Raw genomic sequence first — 23,109 nt, forward strand, 5'->3', positions numbered from 1 at the left:
AATCCAGAAGTTACTTTAGTTTGGGTGTGGATCTTACTGTATCTGGTGTCTACAACTCCTGATATCAAATATTGTATTCATATCTCATTGTACTTCTCATTTGAGTTGTTTCCTATTAGTAACCTTACTGTCTGGCTTAAATTTGAATTCGTGTTTTTGTTTTAGACATTATGGACTTTATATATGAACAATTGTGATTGGAAGTACTTAATTTATGCTTTACTTTAATATTTCTTTTCTAGGCATATTGTATTTTAGCAGGATCATTAGTATCTGAAGGAGGTATGTACTGTCACAAAGTATGTCTCTGTTCTTAATTTAGTAATATATATTCAGCTGTCCATTATTATAGTTTGCTAAATTCTGCTGATTAAAGAAAAGCAAGTGTGGGAATAGGCATCTAAGCCTTCTCTACTTTTAGGGAGTAAAGTCTTTGTATAATGTACTGTGGTTGTTCCTGTAATGGATAGCTGTGGGGGGTGTGTAAGTGCGCCCTGCCATGGGATGGCATCCTGGCTAGGCCTCATTTCTCTTTGTGTCCTGAGCTACTAGGATAGGCTCAAGTAGGTGACTGTCAGATAGATGCAGGACAATAACTGATGTGGCATGAAAGTGCTTAGCAAGCCCACCATATTTGTGGTTATTTTTAAACTGTGTGGTGGTAAGAAGTGTTCCTTACAATTTTCACTTTGCAAACATTATTCCTTGATGGAACCCACGACCACTACTATCGCTGTTACTTGCTGATTTACTAAAAATTGGATAAATAATTATTTTACTTATTTAAAAGGGAAAGTATGTTTCGTTTTTATCATATCATAATACTCAAAACATTTGAAATGGAGTATAAAAACATAATTAAACTGAACTTTAAAATTAGAGTTTAATAATATTCATCAGAAGAAGCCTGGCTCTTGTGATACAAATATTTCCAAGTTTTTGAAATACACAGCTATAGCAGTATGATGACAGAGAACTGCTAATATCAGTATAAAACTGCCTGATTCACTGCTGTGCTCATGTTTACTTCTGAAACACTGTAACTTTCTATGTATAATGTTCCCTTCATCTATTTTTAAAATTAACATTTTTTATTGACAGATCCTAATTGTATATGTTTATGGGGCCCCTCATCTTTGAAAGTCTATGAAATGGTTATAACACAACCTGCTTCAAAAGATTGGGAGGCTCAGAAATGATTGTGGTTAGTGTGGTGCTGCCAAATAGCAGCTCTTCAATAAACTAAAGCTGTTGTTATTAGTAATTATATTTAATTATTATGGTTTAGAATTATGGGGTTCATTTTATTATAATGATTAATTAATAATAACTAATTAACATAGAACTTGTCCTTATTGCCAACCCTAGTTTTAAAATGTTGTGCTTATTTGTTTATCTTTTGAGATGCCATCTTTAAAGTTTGGAGGCATGAAGTCTCTGTCTTGCTGATATGAATGCTTTTCTTTTAGCAACACTTCTTGTTGCTGTAAATGAACTTCGTAGGAATGCTCGGGCTAAAGGAATGTCATTTTACAAGTATGGTATGTATTTTAGAAACCAAGTATTTGTTTCACCTCCCTTATTTGCTTAAAATTACTTAGTACTGTTATTGCTTTGTTCCTAATGGAAATGTACAAAATATATCTGAATATCATCCCTGTGTGGCTCTTACATATCCTTCAGCCCTTATTAAAAAGAAATGTAGTATACAAATTTGAACATGGATACTTTATATTTGGATTTGACTTAAGTGAACTAAGGTATTTCTTTATATGGTTATATAACTTGAGAAAGTAATTTGACTTTATGTATCAGTTATTGTTGACATTTAAGCCAAGAAATTATGTTTGCATTGAACAAGGTTTTTAAAATCATAATCTCTCATACACTTTTTTATCTTAGTTTATATCTTGATTTTAAATGGATGCTTATTAAAATGTTACCTGATAGTGTCAAGTTAAGATTTTAGAAATTTTCTTTTCTTGTCTCTTCCCCAATGACTAGTAATGGAAAGTCGTGATCCTAGTACAAATGTGATATTATTGGAGGATACTGCTGCAGTCTTGGGAGTTGTAATAGCAGCCACTTGCATGGGCCTTACTTCTATAACAGGTAAATATTTCTTAAATTACAGGTGATTTATTTGTCCTACTTAAATAATTCTCTAATACATGGGAATTTTCTTATATCACTGAATAATATTAAATCAACAAATTGTTAAATATTAATTCCATACTAATCATTGACTTATATAAGACATTTGGTCAGCAGAAGTATTCAGGTTTATTTGAATTAAAAATGTCTCTAAATTAGAAATAAGGAAGGCTGTTTGTAGAGGATTTCTGTAATGCTGTAAGTCTTTCTAGCTGTGACTTAAAAAATTGTGCAATCACTCTGAACTTTTTATTTACCTATAAAAGTGTGGATAATATTTACCTTGGTAACCTCTTAGGTTTATTAAGAAAATATGAGTTTTAATAAACTCTAAAGTTCCAAACAAATATACATAGGTCCTCAAATAACATTGTTTTGTTCAACTTGATTTTGTTATAACCTTGTTGCAAAAAATATCAATTCCTAACTGGAGCTACCATCTCTGTGGAGTTTGCTCATTCTCCCTTTATCTGCGTGGGTTTTCTTTGAGCACTCCAACTTCCTCCCACATCACAATGCTGTGCATGGTCAGTGAATTGGGGTGTCTAAATAGTCCCAATCTGAGTGAGTGTGGGGGTGTGTGTAAGTGTGCCCTGCCATGGGATGGCATCCTGGCCAGGTCTGGTGCCTTCTTGTGTCCTGAGCTGCTAAGATAGGCTCAAGTAGGTGATAATCAGACCAATGCAGGACAATAACTGATGTATGAAAGCGCTCAGCAAGCCTACATATTTGTGGTTGTTTATTTTTGAATTATGTGATGGTAATAGGTGTTCCTTACAATTTTCACTTTGCAAACATTTATTCTTTGATTTAACCCACCACCCCTACTATTGCCAGTACTCACTGATTCACCAAAAATTGGGTAAATAATTATTTTACATAGTTTTTATTAATTTTTAAAAATGTATATGTAGCCCACATTTATTTCAGTGTTCAATATTAGACATGTTTTGGGTCTTAGAAGTTGAGTGATGTTTTTGTGACCAGAAATATGCCATAGGAACTTAACTCTTTTTTTTTTTTTATTTTGGAGACAGAATTTCGCTCTTGTTGCCCAGGCTGGAATGCAATGGTGCCATCTCGGCTCACTGCAACCTCCACCTCCCGGGTTCAAGTGATTCTCCTGCCTCAGCCTCCCGAGTAGCTGGGATTACAGGCATGTGCCACCACGCCCGGCTAGTTTTGTATTTTCAGTAGAGACGGGGTTTCTCCATATTGGTCAGGCTGATCTCAAACTCCCGACCTTGGGGGTGATCCTCCCACCTTGGCCTCCCAAAGTGCTGGGATTACAGGCGTGAGCCACCGCGCCCTGCCAGAACTTAACTCTTGTTTATATCGGTTAGCTTATGGTAAAGTTGGTTTTGTTATATGTTGTTCCCTATAAAGTTGCAGTTTCTAAGAACCTATTGACAATATAAATGAGGACTTAACCGTGTATTGTGGCTCTTGTTCATTTGTCTTTTTCCACCCTTAATGCCAATAATAACTACTGTTGCCTTCCTATTTCTTTAATTCTAAGTTGTTTCTGTCCTCATTTTGGTAGCTAATTAAGTGTTTTGAGGGCCAATAAAATACAGGTAAATGAAAAGACAGAAATTATATTTTATTTTTATTTTCTAAAACAAAAGAACCATTTAGCATGAAAAGACTCAATTTATGAAGTTGGAATTCTCTTGGAAAGGAACTTCTTCCATTCTTCTCTATTTGTCCTTACATATTTAAAATAATTTCAGGTGACAAGCTTCCACAGTTCTGCAGTGTTTCTTCAAATAGTCTGAAATGTGAATACTTCTTTCTCATTCTGAGTGTGCATTTTAATACCAAACCAGCATTCCCTGATGTTTATTGTGATCCAAAATATTTGTAAAAGTGTTGATTGTTTTTCTGGTTGACCATATAGTTTTAGACTGTTTTTGAACATAAATTACTAGCAAAATTTTAGGCTTAAGAAAAGTGTGACTTGATGCAGGCGTCAACTTTGAATAATTTATTTTCTTTTACATGATAATAGAAACCAATCAAATTAAACTTACAAAAATATGTAATGTATTTTACATGAATTAAATTTTTCTTAATTAGCTAATTTATTCAAATTAAATTAAATAACATGCCAAGAAATAAAAGTTTTCTTTAAAAAGGTATTTTCTTTCAGCTAATATTCCTGTGATTTCTTTAAGAGTACATGAATGTATATATTTAAATCAAAATAACTCTTTACATTTGGATTTCTAAAGAGCAGTATTTGATTTTGAGCTCTATAATTACAAAACTTCTAATGGATAATGTTTTACAAGCGGATCATTTTTAACACTTAGTATAGACAAACAAGTTTGCTTTTTAGTGTTATAGCTTAGCAAAATATATGTTTTATCAAGCATTAAAAGAGTTAAATATATTGATGACATTTCATCTTTGGGATAAAAAGACTTGTAGTCAGAAAAGCCATGTGTAAAATTTATTATAAAGATTTAAAATGTATTTATTGGTCTATTATATAAATATTACCTATACATTCATAGATGATAAATCAGCCTTTCTCATTGGTTCTGGGAGAGAAGCCCTGACAACCTAAGGCAAATATTAGAATCAGAATCACCTGAAGGGCTTGGGGAAACACAGAATGCTGAAACCCACATCCAGAATTTTTTATTCACGGGCCTGAAATGAGGTCTGACAATTTGCTTTTCTACCAAGTTTTCAAGTGATGGCTGCTGGTCCAGGAACCACACTTTGAGAAGCACCACCTTGAGGCACCTATGGCATGTAATGAATTAAGTTCTCTCCTTTTTTCTAGAATGATACTAGCTATATATCATCCTTGGTTGGATGAGAAGAGAGTCACCCATATTATTTTCTGTAGGGCTTAATTCTCTTACAGAACATTAGTAGGAAGAAGATACAGAAAATGGTTTCTTTCAGCGTTTGATTTCACTGTTATTTTGGTCTATCTGGTGTAGGAAAAGTGCTATGGATATATCTAAAAGAAATGGACTCTTCATTATGTCATTTCTTTGTATTGGTGTCTCTAAATGTGCTCAGAAACTTCACATATGTAATGACAGGTACAAGTAAGAGATCTTAATTATGTCACATAATACTCTTATGAAAGCAAGTTGTAGCATCCTCATTTTGTAGTATATTAAAACTATTAGGAGTCATTAAAGGAAGTAATTAAAGAAATTAGCAATAAATTTCAAGTGCCTTGATTTACTGGTTCTGGTTCTTTGCTCTCTATAAAGTTCACTGAAATAATAGAAACTGTTAATTTATTGATTTTTTTATGTGCTTTTTTTAGGCAATCCACTGTATGACAGCCTAGGTTCTTTGGGTGTGGGCACCTTATTAGGCGTGGTCTCAGCATTCCTCATCTACACTAACACAGAAGCACTCTTAGGGCGGTCCATCCAGCCAGAACAAGTACAGCGGCTCACTGAACTCCTGGAGAATGACCCATCAGTAAGGTCAGCCTTATTCCAGTAATCCTGTTAAGGCTTACAAAAACATATTAAAAAACAGAAACGCCTGGTTTGTAAATACTTCTAGAGGAAGTTTTGGATTCCTGGTCTTCAGAATGTTTTAATCTGTAACTTTTCAGAATTATAATCCTGGAAGGAAGAAAGAATACACTTAGGAAACTCCTTCTAAGTTTCCTTTTAAATTTTCTATACTTCTAATTTTTAGAGTAACGAGCAGTCAGTTGATATAATGAGAACAGAAGTTTGCAAAGTAGTTGTCTTCTTAGTGGAAATACTTAATGTGGAACCTGTAAGAGTTGCCTTATATTCGCATTGCAATTACAAATTGAATATATTAAATTTAAAAAGATTTTTGTTCATTGGGCAATGATTACCAAATAAAATATAATTTATATTTATTTTGAAAATAGACTTTGTTTTAGCTTATTTTAAGTATTTTTCTTATAATCTTTATCTTTTAAATTATGTAAAACTAAAGAACTGGAGACTTAGGAGATAATCAGCAGGAGAGATACAGAATTCTAATAGTGCTTTTCGGTGAAATTCCAGCAGCATTGTGGTTTTATAATGAAGTAAAAGAACAAACCTTTAAAAACCCAGTTTTCTACTAACTCGCTCTATATTTTTTCAAACTTTAAAATAAGATTTTTTTGTGTATTATACTTGAAATCTTTAAGTTAAATCTTTTTAAAATGACCTGTATATCTGAAGTAGTAAAATATATTAACGATTACTAGATTTATATTCTATGCCCTATATGTTTAATCTTGAAAAGTAACTATCTCATTGGAACAAGATTAGAAATTGAGAGACAGGCACAGTGGCACACGCCTATAGTTCCAGCTACTTGGGAGGCTGAGGCAGGAGGATCACTTGAGGCCAGGAGTTTGAGGCTAGTGTGCAATAATCACGTCTGTGAATAGCCACTCACTGTACTATAGTCTGGGCAGCATAGCAAAACCCTGTCTCAAAAAAAAAAAAAAAAAAGATTAGAAGTTGAGCATTATGAAAATCAGTATTAAAGTTATTAACATAATGTGAGATAATCCAAATTAATATACTTTCCTTGTGATGTTTTTGTCTGGTTTTAGTATTAAGATAATACTGGCTTCAGAGAATGAGTTGGGAAATGTTCTCTCCTATTTTTTTTCGGAGAGTTTGTGAATAATTGATGTTAGCTTCTTTAAATGGTAGAATTCAAGTATCTGGATATGAGCTTTGCTGTGTGGGTAGTTTTTTGATTAGTAATTATATCTCTTGTTATGGATCTGTTCAGATTGTTTCTTCTTGACTTAGTTTAAGTAGCTTGTATTCTAGGAATTTGTCTTTTACTTCTGATTTACCTAATTTGTTGGTATACAGCTATTTATAATATTCCTTTGTAATCCATTTTATTTCTTTAGTGTTGGTACAAATGTCTCATCTTTCATTTCTGTAATTTGAATCTTCTCTTTTCTTGGTCAGTGTAGCTAAAGGTTTGTTCATTTTCTTGATCTTTCTAAAGAACCAGCTTTTGGTTTAATTGACTTTCTCTGTTGTTTTTCTGTTTTCTTTTTCATGAATTTCTGCTTTAATCTTTATTATTTTTTTCCTTCTGCTTGCTTTCAGTTTAGTTTGCTCTTTTTCCACTGTCTTAAGGTTAAGCTTTTAATTTGATGTTTCTTCTTTTTTAAAATAGACAATTACAGCTACAAATTTTCCTTTTTAAGTATTGCTTTCTCTGCATTCCACACATTTCCATATATTGTGCCATTTTCATTCATCTAATAGTATTTTCTAATTTCTTTTTTTATTCTTTTCAGTTATTTAGGGGAGTATGTTACTTAATTTTTACGTATATGTGAGTTGCACAGATTTCTTTCCATTATTGATTTATTATTTTGTTCTATTGTGGTCAAAGAATATATTTTATATTAGTTCTGTCCTTTTAAATTTACCAAGGTTTGTTTTATGGCCTTGCATATAGTCTTGGATAATATTGATGTGCACTTGAGAAGAATATATATTCTGCTGTTGTTGTATAGAGTGTTCTGTAGATGTTTGTTAGGTTTAACTGGTTTATAGTGACTTCAATTTCCCTAATTATCTTCTTGCTCTATTGTTCTATCCTTTTTTTTTTTTTTTAGATGGAGTTTTGTTCTTGTTGCCCAGGCTGGAGTGCAGTGGCACCATCTTGGCTCACTGCATCCTCCACCTCCCAGATTCAAGTGATTCTCCTGCCCCACCCTCCCAAGTAGCTGGGATTACAGGTGCTCACCACTATGACCAGCTAACTTTTGTATTTTTAGTAGAGACGAGGTTTCACCACTGGCCATGTTGGCCAGGCTAGTCTCAAACTCCTGAAAGACGAGGTTTCATCACTGGCCATGTTGGCCAGGCTGGTCTCAAGCTCCTGACCTCAGGTGATCCACCCGCCTTGGCCTCCCAAAGTGCTAGATGTGAGCACTGCGCCCAGCCTCTGTATCCGTTATTGAAAGTATCGAAGTCTCTAGTTATTGTTGTTGTATCATCTGTTTCTCCCTTCATTTCTTCTCGGTTTTGGCATCATATATTTTGGTGCTCTGTTGTTGGTACATACATGTTTATAATTTTGTATATATTGTTTAATAAGTAATGTCTAAAAAAGAGCTATAAACTGAAAGACTGGCAAATTTGAAATTTTCTGGAAGAGTGAAAATCTGTGGATTCAATTATTGGAAAAAATACGTTAGTAATCGTTAAAAAATAAAAATACGTTAGAAAATTCATACAATTTTTTAAACAGTATATTAGTTACCTACTGCTGTGTGACAAATTGGCCCAAAACTTAGTGGTTTAAACAACATATTACCATCTTACAGTTTCTGTGAGTCAGCAATCAGGGCACAGCTTATCTGGGTCTTCGACTTCAGGGTTTCTCATAGACTGTAATCAAGGTGTTGACTGGGATTTATAGTCATCTCCTGGGGAAGGGGCTGCTTCTAACCTTACTCCCATGATTGTTGGCAAGATTTAGCTCCTTGCCAAACGGGCCTCTTCAATATGGCAGCTTGCTTAATCAAAGCGTGCAAGTTGATAGGGCAATAGAGAGTGAGTGTGAAGAAGACAAAAGTCACAGATTAGTCACCTGGTCTTGGAAATGACATCTCATCACTTTGCCATATTTGGTAGGTATAGCCCACATTCAGGGAGAGGAGATCACACAAGGGCTTGCGTATAGGTGGCAGGGATTGATCAACGGGAGCCCTCCAAACAGTTTTCTGTCTGTAGTTAGTTATATGTAAGAACATAAGGAAAAAGTATATCTAAATATATTTATTTCCTGCTACTTACATACCAGCCAAATAATGAAATGTGTTAATACTCTGTGAAGACTAAAGTAGAAATGATTTTTTAAAATGAATAAATATGTTCTGTGAGTTACCAGGAGAGAAAAAAAAAGAAAAAATGATATAGCCTCTTGCCAATCTGAAAAAGTTTTGTTTTAACTTGAGCACATGTAACTATAAATATTAAAACATTAATTCTTATTTCACCCTTGATGGTTGATTAAAATATAGCTTCCTTATATGGATAAAAAATTTTGGACTCAGTGTTTAGTAACCTGCTCAGGATCCCTCAGAAATTAGGGTCTAACGTTTTAAGAATACTTGTTGTCTTAGTAGGCTTGTTTTTCTACTAAATCTCCATGTCCTCAGAATTCAGAGTATTTTGTTATTTCTTATATATGCTGTACAGAAAAGATCTTACAGTGATCACTGTAGAAAGAAGAGAATTTCTCAACAGTTTCTAGGGAAGATTGGTGACTGAGGGTTAGAGCAGGAGGGGTGAAAAGTAGTTATGCCTGAGTATCTGCTTTCCTGTCTGGGAGGCAAAAGGGTATGATGCAAAGACCACTGGGCTTGGATATCTGAAGAGCTGGGCTGGGGAGTCCTAGTCTGCTGTTTACTAGCCGAATTACCTTGAGCAAGTCACTTATGCCCCTCTAGGATGGTTTTATCATATGTAAAATAAAGATGTCACCCTATCCACTTATGAAAGCCATCCATTAAATGCCTGCCTTATAGTTCTTACTATATTAAACATTTTATATATGTATTAGCTCATTATTCCTCACATCAGTTCCCATGTGGCAGTTATTATTAACCTCATTCTAATAGAGAATTTCACAGCATTGTATGAAGACTTTTAAAGAAGCTAGTGAACATACAATTGGTTAATATACTCGAAAACACCATTGTAAATTAAAACAAATTTTTATATGGCATTTAGGAAATTGATAAGTGGATGTATGGGGACAAAGGCTTATGAGATAACATGACATTTTAGAAAATTGATTTAGAGTTAATAAAAAAAAAAAAATATATATATATATATATATATATTTTTTTTTTTTGAGACAGAGTCTTACTCTGTTGTCCAGTAGGCTGGAGTGCATTGGCACAATCTGGGTTCACTGCAACCTCTGCCTCCCAGGTTCAAGCAATTCTCCTGCCTCAGCCTCCCAAGTAGCTGAGATTACAGGCATGCACCACCATGCCTAGCTAATTTTTGTAGTTTTAGTAGAGACAGGGTTTCATCATATTGGCCAGGCTGGTCTCAAACTGCTGACCTCAGGTGATCCTCCCCCCTCAGCCTCCCAAAGTGCTGGGATTACAGGCATGAGCCACTGCGCCCAGCAGAGTTAGTGAATTTTTCATACATGAGCTTTATAATTCATATATATAAATTACCATAAAATAATATTCATTAAGTTTGCACCTTTGTATGATACCATACCAAAAAAAAAAGCTAAATGGACAGGCCTTGGAAAATGATAGGTGGTACTTAATGGTGAATACTCTGAAGCCATCTTAGTCCATTCTCGTAACTAGTGGGGAAAAAAACAGTAATTCAAGCCTTTGTGCTATTAAAGTATATATATGTGTATGTATGTATAAATAAATTTGTATGCATTGTTATTGATTGCAGGGCAATTCATGATGTTAAAGCCACAGATCTGGGATTAGGTAAAGTAAGATTTAAGGCAGAAGTAGATTTTGATGGGCGAGTTGTTACAAGATCATATTTGGAAAAACAAGATTTTGACCAAATGTTACAAGTAAGTTTATTTATTGTTTTCTTACATAACTGAGGGTTAGAAAAATGCTTTTAAGGTAAACAAAATGAAATTTTTTTATAGATCTTAAAGACACTTCAGCTCTCAACTTATTAGGTTTCCAAAATTTAACAGAGACCTTTATATTTACTATGGAGGGGTTCAGAGGAGACAGCAGAAGAACAAACTTACTATTACGTGCTTGCTATGTGCATTTAATATTTTTTTATCTAATTTACCCTCAACAACCCTGTTATTTCAACAATGAAATAACATTTTTATTTTAACATATATAGAAATTGAAACACAGAGAGATTAAGTAACTTGCCTGAAGTTGTAGTGCCATAGAGATGGAGTCATATATGAATCGAGATCTGCCTGACTCCAGAATCCATTTTTTTATTAAGAATAGTTTAAAAGAGAATTTATAAAACAGAATATAATGAACAGCACAGATGTTACCACTCGCCCCTGTCAAATCTTAACATTTTGCTATAGTGTGTTTGCTTAAGGTCTTAAAAAAAGAAATAATTACAAAAACAGTTCAAGCCCCCATTTTCTCTTTCTATATCTCATTCTTCTTCTTCCATCCCTAGAATTAAACATTATGCTGAATTTGGTACCTGTCTTTTCCATTCAGATTTTTATACTTTTCAGCATTTTTTAGTATAATATGTAACATTTTGAATGTTTAAAAATTGGTATAAATGGTATCCTACTGTATGCATCTCTACAATTGGCATAATGACATATTTTTTAGATTCTTCCGTGTTAACTTATAGATTGCTAGTCAGTTTACTTTCATTCTTATAGAGCATTTCATCCTATGAATATGCTGTAATTTATTTATTTTGTCTCCAGTTGATGGACATTTATATTACTGTTAGAAACAATGCCATGGCTGGGCGCGGTGGCTCACGTCTGTAATCCCAGCACTTTGGGAGGCTAAGGTGGGTGGATCACGAGGTCAAGAGATCAATACCATCCTGGCCCACATGGTGAAACCCCGTCTCTACTAAAAATACAATAATTAGCTGGGCGTGGTGGCGCATGCCTGTAGTTCCAGCTACTTGGCAGGCTGAGGCAGTAGAATTGCTTGAACCTGGGAGGTGGAGGTTGCAGTGAGCCTAGATCGTGCCACTGCACCCCAGCCTGGGCGACAGAGCGAGACTCCGACTCAAAAAAAAAAAAAAAAAAATGAAAGAAACAATGCCATGATTGCATTCTCACACGTTTCCTTGTTCACATCTATGAAAATTTCTTTAGTATGGTGTATATATAGATAGCTAGATTTTAAATAGGTGGGCCATTGGGTGTACTTACCTTCAGCTTGCCTAGGTCTTACCAAGTTATTTTCCAAAGTGTGTCAATTTAACTTCCATCATTGTATATCAAAGTTCTTGCTTCATATTCTTACATGATTGTATTAATAGAGTTATTAAATTTTTGCCAGTTTCATAGGTGTGAAATAGTATCTTGTTCTAATTTTATTTCTTGGAGCATTGAGGTTAATAAACATTGAAGTTCATTGACCAGTGGGATTTCCTCTACATTGCTCCCTGATTTTTCATGTTTTAAGTTCATTTGTATTACACTTATAGATTTGAAAGGTCTTTATTTTATTGTACTGTATTATTATTTTTTGAGACAGAGTCTCGCGCTGTCGCCCAGGCTGGAGTGCAGTGGCACGATCTCAGCTCACTGCAACCTCCGCCTCCCAGGTTCAAGAAATTATCTACCTCAGCCTCCCAAGTAGCTGGGATTACAGGTGCCTGCGACCACACCCAGTTAATTTTTGTATTTTTAGTAGAGATGGGGTTTCACCATGTTGGCCAGGCTGATCTTCAACTCCTGGAAAAGTCTTTATTTTTAATATCCTGGATGCTAATTCTTACTTGTATATATGCAGTTTTTTTTTCTAGTTTATAACTTCCTTTTCTTTTTGTTGTTATACAAAATGTTTAATATGATTTTTAATTTTAATGTCAGATTTGTAATCTTTTCCTCTGTGCTTTTTATTCTTTTGCATGAAAAATCCTTCCATATTCCATTATCATAAAAATATTCTCTTCTCTTCTAGTAGTTTTGTGGTTTGTTTTTTACCCTTATGTCTTTCATCCACTTTGAATTATTTTAATGGTCTGACATAGGGATTCAATTTTTTTTCTTAAGGGAAAATATCCTAACACTATTTATTGACTATATTATTTCCCCAGTAATTTTGCAGTGCTACCTCTGTGTAGTATTATACTCAGTTTTCTTCATCTGAATTGTTTTGGAAATAGGTAATCCATTGCCTGTGGCTTAAAGTTTTAAAAATGTTCATTAAACTTAATGTTGTTTGTTATAGGTTTTTTTTTTTTAAGGAGTCATAAGTATACCATTATGGTTTTTAAAAAATTTATTTTCCTGTTTTCATTTTCTTTATAGGAAATTCAAGAAGTGAAAACTCCTGAAGAACTAGAGACCTTTATGCTTAAACATGGAGAAAATATTATTGATACTTTAGGAGCTGAAGTAGATAGACTTGAGAAGGAACTGAAAGTAAGATGTATTCATAAAAATAACATAATGATAATGTCAGCTATTTTTTTGAGTACTTGCTCTACAACAGACACTAAGTGCATCCATCACATACATGCTTTAACCCACTCATAACTCCACAATGTGTAGGTATTTATAAGCAAGAAAATGACTGGGTTAGATAAATTGAATAATTTACCCAAGGAAATAGGGAAATTGTGATTTGAACCAGATTCTTTACTTTTAAACACTATTTTATGCAGCCTGCCTAGTTTCTAAAATAGTCAAAGGAGTTTTTTTTGTTTGTTAATAAACAAGCATTTTGAAAGTTCCTAGAGAAAGATGAAAAGGAAACTTTAGACTCTGGTCAAAAGTTAGAAAAAATAGAATGTATATCTTGCTTTTAGTCCATTTGAAATTATTTTCTATTTTTGTTTGTTTCTATGCAATTGGAGGTTATTGTAATTTATTGATTATGTTACTGAAATATTACCTGATCCTGATCAGGTTGTCTTTTAAAATGTCTCAGTGTTCTCAAATTGCCATTTATTGGCATTTGAATTCTGTTTGCAATGAATAAAAACTTGTAAATGATCTTTCATGTATATAATTTGTTGAAGGCAGTGCTTTTTCTTCAGTTGATATTGACCATTCTTTAATTTTGTAAAAAATTGAAGAAAAAAACTTCCATCTCTACTTTACAAGTTTTCCTTTGAGAATCTAGATATCTGATTAGATTAATACAAGTACTTCAAATAAGATTTTGTTAATATTATAGTTCATGAGCTTTATCCAACATAATTTTTGAATTTTCTAGATGAGTATTTCTCAAATATTTTGGTCTTAAGACTCATTCTTAAAAATTATTGCAGACCCCAAAGAGATTTTATTTATTTGAGTTATAGTTATTGATATTTCCCAAATCATGCATGAAAGTAGATAAATTTTAAAATATTTATCATTTACTTTTAAAAACATACACCTATTTAATATAAATAACTCTGTTGCCTAGGCTGGAGTGCAGTGGCACGATCTGGGCTCACTGCAACCTCCGTCTCCTGGGTTCAAGCAATTCTCCTGCCTCAGCCTCCCGAGTAGCTGGGACTACAGGCACCTGCCACCATACTCGGCTAATTTTTGTATTTTTAGCAGAGACGAGGTTTCACTATGTTGGCCAGGCTGGTCTCGAACTCCTGACCTCAAGTGATCTCCTGCCTTGGCCTCCCAAAGTGCTGGGATTACAGGAGTGAGCCACCCCACCCAGTCACATTTTTTTTTTTTTTAATTGGGATGGAGTCTCGCACTATCGCCTGTGCTGGAGTGCAGTGGCGCGATCTCAGCTCACTCCAGCCTCCGCCTTCCAGGTTCAAGAGATTCTCCTGCCTCAGCCTCCCAAGTAGCTGGGATAACAGGCACCCACCACCACACCCGGCTAATTTTTGTTTTGTTTTGTATTTTTAGTAGAGACAGGGTTTCACTATGTTGGCCAGGCTGGTCTTGAACTCCTGACCTTGTGATTTGCCCGCCTCAGCCTCCCAAAGTGCTGGGATTACAGGCGGGAGCCACCGCGCCAAGCCCACATTTTTATATAAAGAGTTATATTTTCCAAAATGAAAAAACGTAGTTAGAAGAGTGATATTTCACATTTTTGCAAAAGTCTGTTATGCCTGGCTTAGTAGAAGACAGCTACATTCCCATATCTGCTTCTGCTTTCAGTTATAGTGATTTGATTGTTTGGCCAAAGAATATGAAGGAAAGGGAAAACTGTTCCTGTAGCCTTTTGAGATAATTGTGATATTCTCTTTTGGTGTTATAACAGCTGGTAGAAACCAAATCAATGAATGAACTTTTCATATGCTACTTGTGAAGGTAGGGGGCACAGTCTACAAGACTGTCCTTCCTTCTAATACCAACTATGAGTTCAGGAAGTTCCCTAGAGCACCTTCAGGTTTAATAACTCGCTAGGACTCTTAGAACTCACCGAATCATGTTATACCCATCATGGTTTGGTTTATTACAGGGAAAGGATACTGATTGAAATCAGCCAACAGAAGAAGTGCATAGGGCAGGGTCCAGGAAAGTTCCAAACATGAAGTTTCAGTTGTCTTTTCTCTGTAATGTATAGTATTACTCTCCTGGCAATGAAGTGTGACAGTAGCATGACGTGTTGCCAACCAGGAAGCTCATCTGAGACTTTATGACCAGAGATTTTATTGAGGCTCCATAGTTGACTGCCTAAGTGGCTGACCTTTTGTCTCTAGCCCTTCTAGAGGTAGAGCAGATACTGTGTGGCCAAAGGCCCCCATCGTATATCACATTCTAAAGTTAATGCCCCCAGATAAACAAAGACACTCTTAGGCAGGACATGTCAAGGGCCTAGAAATTCCCTCCCGGTTATGGAGAACAAAAGCCAAACCTCCCTTTGGGTAAGATTAATTCTCTACTATACACTGTTATATTAAAATCTGTTGGTCTGTCTTTATACTCTGAATGCATCCTTTACCCATGCATGATTCTATAACATTATGAATTAGTATTTTGGAAAATACCGGTTCACAGAAGTACATAGATCTTTCAGATGTTGATACATTTCTAAATATGGGTACACTCTCAGGCTGATGGGGTGGATATGTTTTTCAACTTAAATTTCCACTTAAAAGCTCAGCATTTTATCATTAGCAACAAATACTGTTGTTTCCCTTGAAATAAGACTCATTTTGTTCATTTTTTAGGAGATGCCTGCCAAATACCCAAATTTGAATAAACCAAGTTTGTTAATCTTTCAAATAAAAATATACTCTAGATTAAAAAGCAGTTTATTCAGCTCACAACTTAAGCAGTAACAGAAGTACTTTTACATACTTTCCATTTTGTCACAGTATTTTTAAAAATGAACTCAAGGGTTGAAGTTTAATAAAATGGATACATTTGCTATTTCATGAAAGACTTTTTAAAATGAAACTGGCTTTTTTTTTATGTCAAGTGTGGAACAGTAGAGACAATGACTACTGGTATTGTTTGATGCCATTTGCATTGAATTGTGCAAAGGTGCAAGCAGTTTTACCCACCGTTGTTTTTATGCCATCAGGAAATGTCAACATAGTAAAAAAAGCAAAGAATGTCTTACAGTTACTATGAAAATAGTTCTGACCTTAGAGTCCCCCTAAAAAGGTCTCAGGACCCCAGCAGTCCTTGAACCGCACTTTGCAAACAACTAATCTATATAAAATGTGAGACGATGGTTATTTTTATGCAAGGTAGCACAAGATTGAATAAACTTTGCTCTTTATTCTATTTGTTTTTACTTTGCTGGCAAGGAAAATAATGGACTAAATATTTGCTTTACGTTTTAGTAGATACAAGAAATCAGAAGCCAGATTTAAGAATAATCAATAAATTGGTCATTGTCACCTACATTTACTCTTATAACAATCAGACTTCATTGTTTTTGTTTAGCTAACTTTGTACTTTAACTAGAGGCTATTAAATCATTAATAATGTTTTTGAATTATGTAAGTTTTTCAAACCAGGAAGCTAAGTATAATCCACACATTCAGGTGGAAACATCTTTGGCTAAGATAATAAAGCATGGCCGGGTACAGTGGCTCACGCCTGTAATCCCAGCACTTTGGGAGGCCAAGGTGGGTGGATCACGAGGTCAGGAGATCGAGACCATCCTGGCTAAAATGGCGAAACCCCGTCTCTACTAAAAATACAAAATATTAGCCTGGCGTGGTGGGGGGCGCCTGTAGTCCCAGCTACTCCGGAGGCTGAGGCAGGAGAATGGCATGAACCCAGGAGGCGGAGCTTGCAGTGAGCCGAGATCGAGCCACTGCACTCCAGCCTGGGCGACAAAGCGAGACTCCATCTCAAAAAAAAATAAAAATAAATAAATAAAATAAGATAATAAAGCATAATTAATCTTAAGTCAAAGGACATGTTCATAGTTGAGGTGCCAAACCAAAAGGGAATGCATGAATGTAATTGTTTTTCTTAGTCATGAAAATAAGCTGATTTTCTTTTGAAAACTAAAACTTTGTTCACTGGCATATTCCTCATTTTTAGTATCTCAGTTTAAATTGTAATTATTATTGGATTATTTTGGAAGGTCACACTCATTTATATAATTCTGTACCAGTGGAGTCATCTCTGTTGAGTAATGCCATTGAGTGTTGAAATAGATTATATTTTTGGCTTAAAATTCCAGAACTTGTGGCTGGGCACAGTGGCTCATGGCTGTAATCCCAGCACTTTGGGAGGCCAAGGCGGGTGGATTACCTGAGGTCAGGAGTTCAAGACCAGCCTGACCAATATGGTGAAACCCCATCTCTACTAAAAATAGAAAAATTAGCTGGGTAGTAGTCCGAGCTACTTAGGAGGCTGAGACAGAATTGCTTGAACCCGGGAGGTGGAGGTTGCAGTGAGCCGAGATTGTGCCACTGCACCTCAGCCTGGGCGACAGAGCAAGACTGCATCTCAAAAAAGAAAAAAAATTCTAGAACTTTTGTATAGTTATTTGTAAAGGTGTTAAAAATAATAGAGACTAATTCATAGATTCCCATATTACAAGATGGGAACTACAAGATTAATATAAAATGTATCTTATTATTTTGAAGTTCTTTGACCTGTTAAACATTTGTCTTATCTCTGTATTTCAGAGTATAGATAAACCTTTCTCCTATCCCTCCATTAAGTTTTTTGTTTATGGTGATTAATGGAAATTAGTTCATTAGGAGGCTGCTGTAGCATTTATAAATTCCTTATAAATAATGTCTGAATTAAATGCTCTGTTCTTTATTTTGCCTTTGTTTCTCCAGTTTCTCTTAAAGCATTGTTTTGAATGAATCTGCAGCATTGTAAAATAAATTATGTAATTTGGGCTTTAACTCTCTGCAAGTATTGGAATAAAATCCTCATGGTGTGTAAAATAGCCTAATCGGTATTGAGCAATGCAAGGAATATAGATTTTAAAGTATTTGTTGAATAAGTGGATGAAAATTTTAAGTTGGATACCAATTATTGATTTTCAGTTCTGTTCAATAAATATAGTTTCTACTATATACATGATGTCTTATTAGGCAGTAAACATTGAATTTTAAGGATATTAATCATGTTTACTCATTCATTCAGCATATATTGTGTGCTTTGTATTGTGCACATATACTTTTATAAATTTGATTAGTTTACTCTGAAAACTTGATTTTAAAAAGCAGAGCAAATTTTTAGGCTTTTTTTTTTAGATAAAGCTTTTATTAGTACACATTTGTTTATATCATGCTTTTTAGATAGAATAGTGTCAAACTTTTAATGAACAGGTAAATTTTTCAAGTCATATTAGGATAGGTAAGGGTTGATTGGAGTAGGAAGATACAATTTAGTTTCATTTCTGTTTGGAGAATTTTTTTTTAATTCCATATTGAGTTTAAGGAGTTTTAGAGACAGGGAATAGTTTTAAATAAGGAAAAAGTTGAGAACAAAAGTGTGTCCTCCTTGTTAAAAGGTCCCTGGTCATTCCCACATTAGGATCTAAGAGGAAAGTACCCCCAGGCACACCTGAGCGACACTAGTTATAAGAAAAATCCCTGTGTGCACTCAGTAGAGTGTTCTTGCTGGAGCAAAACTCCAATATTCTGCCAGATTTTGTTTTTATAACTGGATGCCTTTAATACCAGTAATATGCACATGGTCCTAGGATATTTTTAAGCTAGGAATCCTAACTGAATCATTTACAGGAACTTTTATCCCCTTTTGATTTATTTTTGCAATTTTTATCAATAATGCACAAAGTTTATAAAGTCAAATAGAACTGAAAAGATTATAACAGAAATAACTATCACTGCCTCACCTGCCTCAGTACTTATATTTTAAGAGATAACCATTTTTAATACTTTTAGTATGTCTTTATTTACTGCCATATTTCTACATAAAAGTCTTATACTACTTCTCTTGATTTAACAGTATTTCCTCTACGATAGGTGTAGATTTAGTTCTTTTATACACTACTTTCTGTCCTCCCTTCTCACAGTATTAATATATTACATTTTATTATATTTGTAATTCCCCTCAAGTTGATTTAGGTGCCCTTCCTTTGTGCACTCACAGGAAAAAGAAACCCAAAATCTTTACTTTGCTCTGTGGTAGCCGAGTGTTGTAATTGCCTACTTAATTTACCTATATCACCTCACTACTGAACGTAAGTCCACTGAAGGCAAATACTGTTTGTTCCCAGCTCATTGTCATATACACTTCAATGCCTGGCACAGAGTAGGCATGTAATAGTAGACAGTGTTGGTTGTTATTGAAGTTCCTTAAGCTAGCATATAAGATTTTTAACAACCTCATTTCTCTGTGTCTTTCCAGCCTCATTACCAACCCTATCCTTTTTGCAGCTTCTGTGCTAGCTATACCATAGTGCAAGTGCACACTTTGCAGGCTGTCTGACTTTGCTGATGTTGTGTTTTCTGTCTAGACACTCTTCATTATCTACCTGGAAGGCTCACCATATGCAGACCCAGCTTAGATATTATATCCTCAGTGACATTTTCTAGATCTCATGAGCAAAATGGCTGTCTCATTTTTGCTCTCAGTGTTATTATTTAGTACAGTGTAATAGGAGCTTGGGGTCTGGAATCAGGCCTGGAGTCAGGCCTAGAATCAATCCTGGCTCCATCACCTACTAGCAGTGTGACTTCAGACAGATTAGTTAATTTCTACATACTTCAGTTTTCCCATGTATAAGATGGAAATAGTAATTAGGTTATGAGGCTTTTAAAACACACATACATGTGCACATGTAACACAGTACTTGATACATGAGTAAGCAAGCAATAAATGTAACTATTATTAGCTCTAATACTTTAACTTGTAGATGGTTACTGCTATGCTTGTCTCCCTAGCTAAACTGAGTCACTCAGGGTCAGGAACAGAGTCTTTTTTAATCATCATAGCTCTGTTTTCTAGCACAGGGCCCGGCCCAGGAATATATGGATTGTTGCTAAAATATATCAAATGAGTGGTTGTCAGTTTACTCTTTTTGATTATTATTGTTTTGCAGTGATTTTCTTTTCACCACACAAAAATGTGTATTTCCAGTTCTTTGCAATGCTTGGCATGTACTAGATCTTCAATGTACTTTTGTATTAACAAACTCATGCACAAAGTTAGGAATGTGGGACTACTTATTGTACTGTTTATAGTATGTCTATTTACCTATTGATCTTATTTTTTTCTTATGCAACTATTTCTCTCGTTAGTATGCTATGGTGAAATAGTTTGCAAATGTTTTCATTGGCTCTAATGATCAAAAGGAATAAAAAGAAACAAGATTTTATTTTGCTATGAATAACGTGGTGGTGATTTTTCTTTCCAGAAACGAAATCCTGAAGTTCGACATGTAGATTTGGAGATACTGTGAGTTTGATGGAATGAATCATCTGGGTGGGGACCTTGGAAACAAGTTTGTCCGTCCACTCTACAAAGTTTCCTCCTTTCCTACACTGAAGGACTCAGTGCCATGCAGAAGCCTTTTTTTTAAGATGAAGGAAATATTTCATGTAAAGAGCAATTCAGCAGGACACAGAACTAAAACTACTACTTACATCTAAGAGACACACTACAAGTTGAATCAATTTGAAAATCATGTTTTTATGCTTCCATAGGGAACATTTTGGTTATTTAAATTGTTCATAATATCCCATATTTCACCTGTTCAGTGTATACTGTACTTTGCAATCATCTTTCCTTTTTTCACATTGGTAAAAATAAGTGGCATCCATAGGATCATAATTTTTAATTTGTTGCCTCTGAAGATTTCACTCCATCAAGATCTGCCAATCTTGAATATTCTGGCTAAATCTGGTTTTTAAACAGTCACTCCGTTTCAAAGTCTGTCTTTCCTTATAGAATGTGGAAATTATTTCTCCATACCTTGTGATTTTGACCTGAGTGCTAAGAGAATCACTCTCCTTACATAGTTATCTACAAATGTTCATTCCAGAAATGTTTAGTTACTGAATTGAATGAAGACATCTCAGTACACTCTTTTAGGTCATAGTAGTTGCCATTTTGTAAAATTTCTTGTTTTCTTCTTTGCTCTTTTACCCTTATTTGGTTTAATTTTTCTAATGTTAGGAGATATAGTCCTAGATATTTCCATGGGCCAGTGTGATGACTTTTTTTTAAATGAGGTTCAGTACCATAATGTTTGTTTACTGGGAGATAATGCATTTATAAGCATTTTAAAATTCTGTGAAATGGGTTAGAAATATTTATAATTTTACAGGCAGGACAGCATTTGACTTTTATTTAAAAGGCGGCACTACTTGCGTAAATCTGAGCTGTGGGATATTTCCTGCTTTAAGAGAGAGACAGAATCTGTCACTGAAACTCATGGTCATGATTTTGTATAATATAGTTCATACTGTGTCTGTGAGTTTCTTCCAGTTACAAATGGGCATTTAGCATAGTTATATTGACTATAACATGTAAGTAAATAGCTTTCTACTTGACCCTAAGTTATCAAGGTGAAAAAAACATGCAATTCAGTAATTGAAAATGTGGTGAAAAGCTGCAGCTGTCATCATCAAAACAACTCATAACGTACTTTAAAATGTTCAGGTAGCAGTGAGCATTGTTCATATGAGAATGGCGGCTGGGTGATCTCTTTGCTGAATAAATGAGTTGTTAACATGTGGGCCCAACTTCCTGTGTGAGATCTGTGTCTTAAAACTTACTGAAATGGAAATTTATGAATTATTGCAAATTGTAATGCTGGAAACAAAAAATAAATCCTTGGTTAAAGGGTTCGTAATGGTGATTTTTGATCCAGAAATCTCATTTACTGGAAAATTGTGAGACTTTACGTTGGTGTGTTTTTCTTTTCTTTTTTTTTTTTTTTTTTTTTTTTTTACTATTACAGAGTATTTTGCATGCTGTACATTTTAAGTGAAATAACATTCCAGTTTTATTTTATTATTTTTTTTTTTGAGACGGAGTCTTGCTCTGTCACCCAGGCTGGAGTGCAGTGGCGCAATCTTGGTTCACTGCAAGCTCCGCCTCCCGGGTTCATGCCATTCTCCTGCCTCAGCCTCTCCGAGTAGCTGGGACTACAGGTGCCTGCCACCACGCCCGGCTAATTTTTTGTATTTTTAGTAGAGACGGGGTTTCACCGTGGTCTCGATCTCCTGACCTCGTGATCCGCCCGCCTCGGCCTCCCAAAGTGCTAGGATTACAAGCGTGAGCCACCGCACCCGGCCCCCAGTTTTATTTTTAAGATAGAAAATTGTTTTATATATATATATATATATATATAATTTGATACTCTATTCTTACAGTTTCAAATTCCTTACCACTTCTTTACAAAAAAAAACTTTGTTTTTTTACCTGTTATGATTCATTCTATACTTCTTCCTTCCCCTTTCCCACTTGCCATTTGTTACTTCATGTCATTGCCATATGAGAAAGTACCAAGTATATCCAGTTTCCTCCTAGTGATATTACTCTGAAAAATTTCACAAAGCCAGACAAGAATAATTAACTCATTTTTTTTCCCAAGACGACCCTCAAAGTTAACGTGCAGCAGGTATTCCAAATGGTAATTTTTTTTTAGGATTCCCTAAAAAAAGCCAATTTCTGATATTTCTCTTTAAATCTAATTTTGGTTGAGGTCATGCCATTCTTAAATAATAATTGAAGGTTTATGTTGCCATCTTTTCTAATTCTGTTTTGCACTGATAAACTTACATAAAGTTTGTTTATGTAAAATAAGACATAAAGGAGTATAACATATCAAGGAATTTGAGTATTTATGTGGAATCAGGAAATTTTTCTAGAGCCATTGAATTTTAAAATCAGAGAATTTGGGCTGGATGTGGTAGCTCA

General features: G+C 34.7%; 1 protein-coding gene across 2 annotated transcripts in view; it reads left to right on the forward strand.

Moving 5' to 3' along the window:
- Positions 1–22,034, forward strand: part of SLC30A9 (solute carrier family 30 member 9) — a 97,717-nt gene extending 75,683 nt beyond the window's left edge. The window contains exons 12-18 of one of the 2 annotated variants that reach the window (XM_055246538.2): positions 243–282; positions 1,470–1,541; positions 2,005–2,112; positions 5,450–5,615; positions 10,581–10,710; positions 13,138–13,251; positions 20,600–22,034. In XM_055246538.2, coding sequence (XP_055102513.1) covers positions 243–282; positions 1,470–1,541; positions 2,005–2,112; positions 5,450–5,615; positions 10,581–10,710; positions 13,138–13,251; positions 20,600–20,644 — 675 coding nt within the window. In that variant the 3' untranslated portion in view covers positions 20,645–22,034. Of the gene's footprint in view, positions 1–242; positions 283–1,469; positions 1,542–2,004; positions 2,113–5,449; positions 5,616–10,580; positions 10,711–13,137; positions 13,836–20,599 lie in introns of those variants that run through there. The other variant, XM_063619840.1, reaches the window with a different exon arrangement.
- The last annotated feature ends 1,075 nt before the right edge of the window (positions 22,035–23,109 follow it).

This window comes from Symphalangus syndactylus, chromosome 16, assembly GCF_028878055.3.
Source record: "Symphalangus syndactylus isolate Jambi chromosome 16, NHGRI_mSymSyn1-v2.1_pri, whole genome shotgun sequence".
Lineage (NCBI taxonomy): Eukaryota > Metazoa > Chordata > Mammalia > Primates > Hylobatidae > Symphalangus > Symphalangus syndactylus.